At 45.7% G+C, this 2,796-nt stretch overlaps 1 protein-coding gene and 1 non-coding gene across 2 annotated transcripts; both read left to right on the forward strand.

Annotated features, from left to right (window-relative positions):
• Positions 1-173: 173 nt before the first annotated feature.
• LOC139027352 (C-type lectin domain family 10 member A-like) lies at positions 174-2,785 on the forward strand (the record flags this gene model as incomplete). The annotated part of the gene is given in 4 exon segments (XM_070442471.1): positions 174-338; positions 420-479; positions 481-531; positions 1,502-2,785. Coding segments are annotated over 4 exon segments (432 nt in total), but the record flags the coding sequence as incomplete, so codon positions are not given.
• Positions 655-1,079, forward strand: LOC112079982 (uncharacterized). Its single transcript, XR_011479434.1, has 3 exons — positions 655-693; positions 737-778; positions 870-1,079. It is a non-coding gene; the product is annotated as an uncharacterized protein (transcript).
• Positions 2,786-2,796: the final 11 nt, after the last annotated feature.

The following is a 2,796-nucleotide window of genomic DNA, read 5'->3' on the forward strand; positions in this document are numbered from 1 at the left end:
TGTATGTTGTTGTCTATGTGGTCTATGTATCTATGTGTCTATGTGATCTATGGTTCATGTATCTATGTGTCTATGTGTCTATGTATCTATGTGTCTATGTGTCTATGTATCTATGATCACTGTGTCAGGGTGCTGTGGTGTCTATTTTAATATGTGAATGTGTGTATGTGTAGAACACGGTGTCAGGGTGCTGTTCCACTAGGCTGGGTGTTGTCTTGGCTCCTCCTCCTCCTGCTACTGTCTTCTCGTTTGGCGGTGTTGCCATGAACCAGGCTAGAGTTCTTCTGCTCCTGACCACAGGCCCAGCTGGCTTGTACTGGAGAACTGAACAGGACTGGGTAAGACACACACGTAGGCAAGTACACAACACACACCACACACACGCACATGTCCTAACTCTGTGTGTGTGTGTGTGTCAGGACTTTGTAACAGGCAGTACCAAGCCGCTGTTCTTCTGGGTTGGACTGTCAGATGAGAGTGACAGGAGAAAGGGAGTGGGTGGATGGAACACCTTACATCATGGACCGCGAGGTTTACCCAACTATTAGACTGTCTGGGTTCTGATAACATGGACCGCAGGTACCACTATCACTGTCTGGGTTCTGATAACATGGACCGCAGTACCACTATCATTTTTGGGTTTGATATGGAGCGCCACTATCACTGTCTGGGTTCTGATAACATGGACCGCAGGTACCACTACACTGTCTGGGTTCTTGATAAACATGGACCGCAGGTACCACTATCACTGTCTGGGTTCTGTTAACATGGACCGCAGGTACCCACTATCACTGTCTGCGGTTTCTTGAAAACATGGACCGCAGGTACCACTATCACTGGTCTGGGTTCTGATAACCATGGACCCGCAGGTACCACTATCACTGTCTGGGTTCTGATTAACATGGACCGGCAGGTACCACTATCACTGTCTGGGTTCTGGTAACATGGACCGCAGGTACCACTATCACTGGTTTCTGGTTCTGATAAACATGGACCGCAGGTACCACTATCACTGTCTGGGTTCTGATAACATGGACGCGCAGGGTACCACTATCACTGTCTGGGTTCTGATAACATGGACCGCATGGTACCACTATCACTGTCTGGTTCTGATAAACATGGGCCGCAGGTACCACTAATTCACGTTCCGTCCCGGGTTTCTATAACATTGGACCGCAGGTACCACTGATCACTGTCTGGGTTCTGATAACATGGACCGCAGGTACCACTATCACTGTCTGGGTTCTGATAACATGGACCGCAGGTACCACTATCACTGTCTGGTAACATGTGTGTTGTGATAACATGTGTGTTGTGATAATGTGTGTCTGTGTATCAGAACTCTTTATGTTTTGTAAGTGTCCATGTACCTGTGCTCCTTGAAATGTGTGAATTCTTCTTGACTGTAAAGGTGTGTTCCTGTGTGTGTTCTGACCGTGTGTGTATGTGTGTCTGTGTGTTTGTGTGTGTGTATATTCATGGTGTGTGTGTGTTCAGCCAGTGGAAGCCGGGCCAGCCTGATAACTGGAAAGGTCATGGTCTGGGTGGGACAGAGGACTGTGCTATGATACACGCCAACGGACAGCTGAATGATGATCACTGTTCCCGTAGTTACCGCTACGTCTGTCAGGGACACACACTGACACACACTCACTGATACACACATAACTCACACACTGACACACACACCAACAAGCTCTCACAGTCTCAGTGTAGAATTAGACTTGTATCCGCGTTCTCCAAACGTTATACTTCGAAGTGTTTTTGACACCCTGGGTTGACCCCTGCTCAGCATCGTTCAGTTTCACCAAACGTCAAATATATAAGATTAAGGGTTAAAGTTTGGGATAGGGTAAAAAAATACATATACTGAACAAAAATATTAACGCAACATGGAAAGTGTTGGTCCGATTTTTCATGAGCTGAAATAAAAGATGGTAGAAATGTTCGATAAGCACCAAAATCTGATTTCTCTCACATTTATTTCACAATGTGTTTCCATCCCTGTTAGTGAACGTTTCTCCTTTGCCAAGATAATTCATCCACCATAATGCATATCAAGAAGCTGATTAAACAGCATGATCACAGCACAGGTGCACCTTGTGCTGGGAACAATAAAAGGCACCTAAAATGTGCAGTTTTGTTCCACAATACAATGCCACAACTCAAGTTTTGAGGGAGCGTGTAATTGGCATACTGACTGCAGGAATGTCCACCAGAGCTGTTGTCAGAGAATTTAATGTGAATTTCTATACCATAGCAACATAATTTTAGAGATTTTTGCAGTACATTCCACCGGCCTCATAACCTCAGTACATGTGTACCCACGCCAGCTCAGGACCTCCACATCCGGCTTCTTCACCTGAGGGATCATCTGAGGATGGAGAGGGGGTGCTCAGGAGTATTTCTGTATGTAATAAAGCCCTTTTGTGCTGAAAAAAATCATTCTGATTGGCTGGGAATGCCCCCCATAGTGGGTGGACCTGGCTCCCAAGTGGGTGGGCCTATGCCCTCCCAGGCCCACTCATTGTTGCGCCTCTGCCCAGTCATGTGAAATCCATTGATTAGGACCTAATTTATTTATTTCAATTGATGGATTTCCTTCTATGAACCGTAACTCAGTAAAATCTTTGAAATTGCTGCATGTTGCGTTTATATTTTTGTTCAGTATAAATAAAAAAATACTGGGATCAAATACCCAACCTTCTGATCCAGAGTTATGCCCGTCAACCTCCCCTAGCAAAACCCGGCCTTCTGATCCAAAATTATGCCCGTCAACCTCCCCTAGCAAAACCC

The sequence above is a fragment of the Salvelinus sp. IW2-2015 genome, unplaced genomic scaffold (genome assembly GCF_002910315.2).
Source record: "Salvelinus sp. IW2-2015 unplaced genomic scaffold, ASM291031v2 Un_scaffold10750, whole genome shotgun sequence".
NCBI lineage: Eukaryota > Metazoa > Chordata > Actinopteri > Salmoniformes > Salmonidae > Salvelinus > Salvelinus sp. IW2-2015.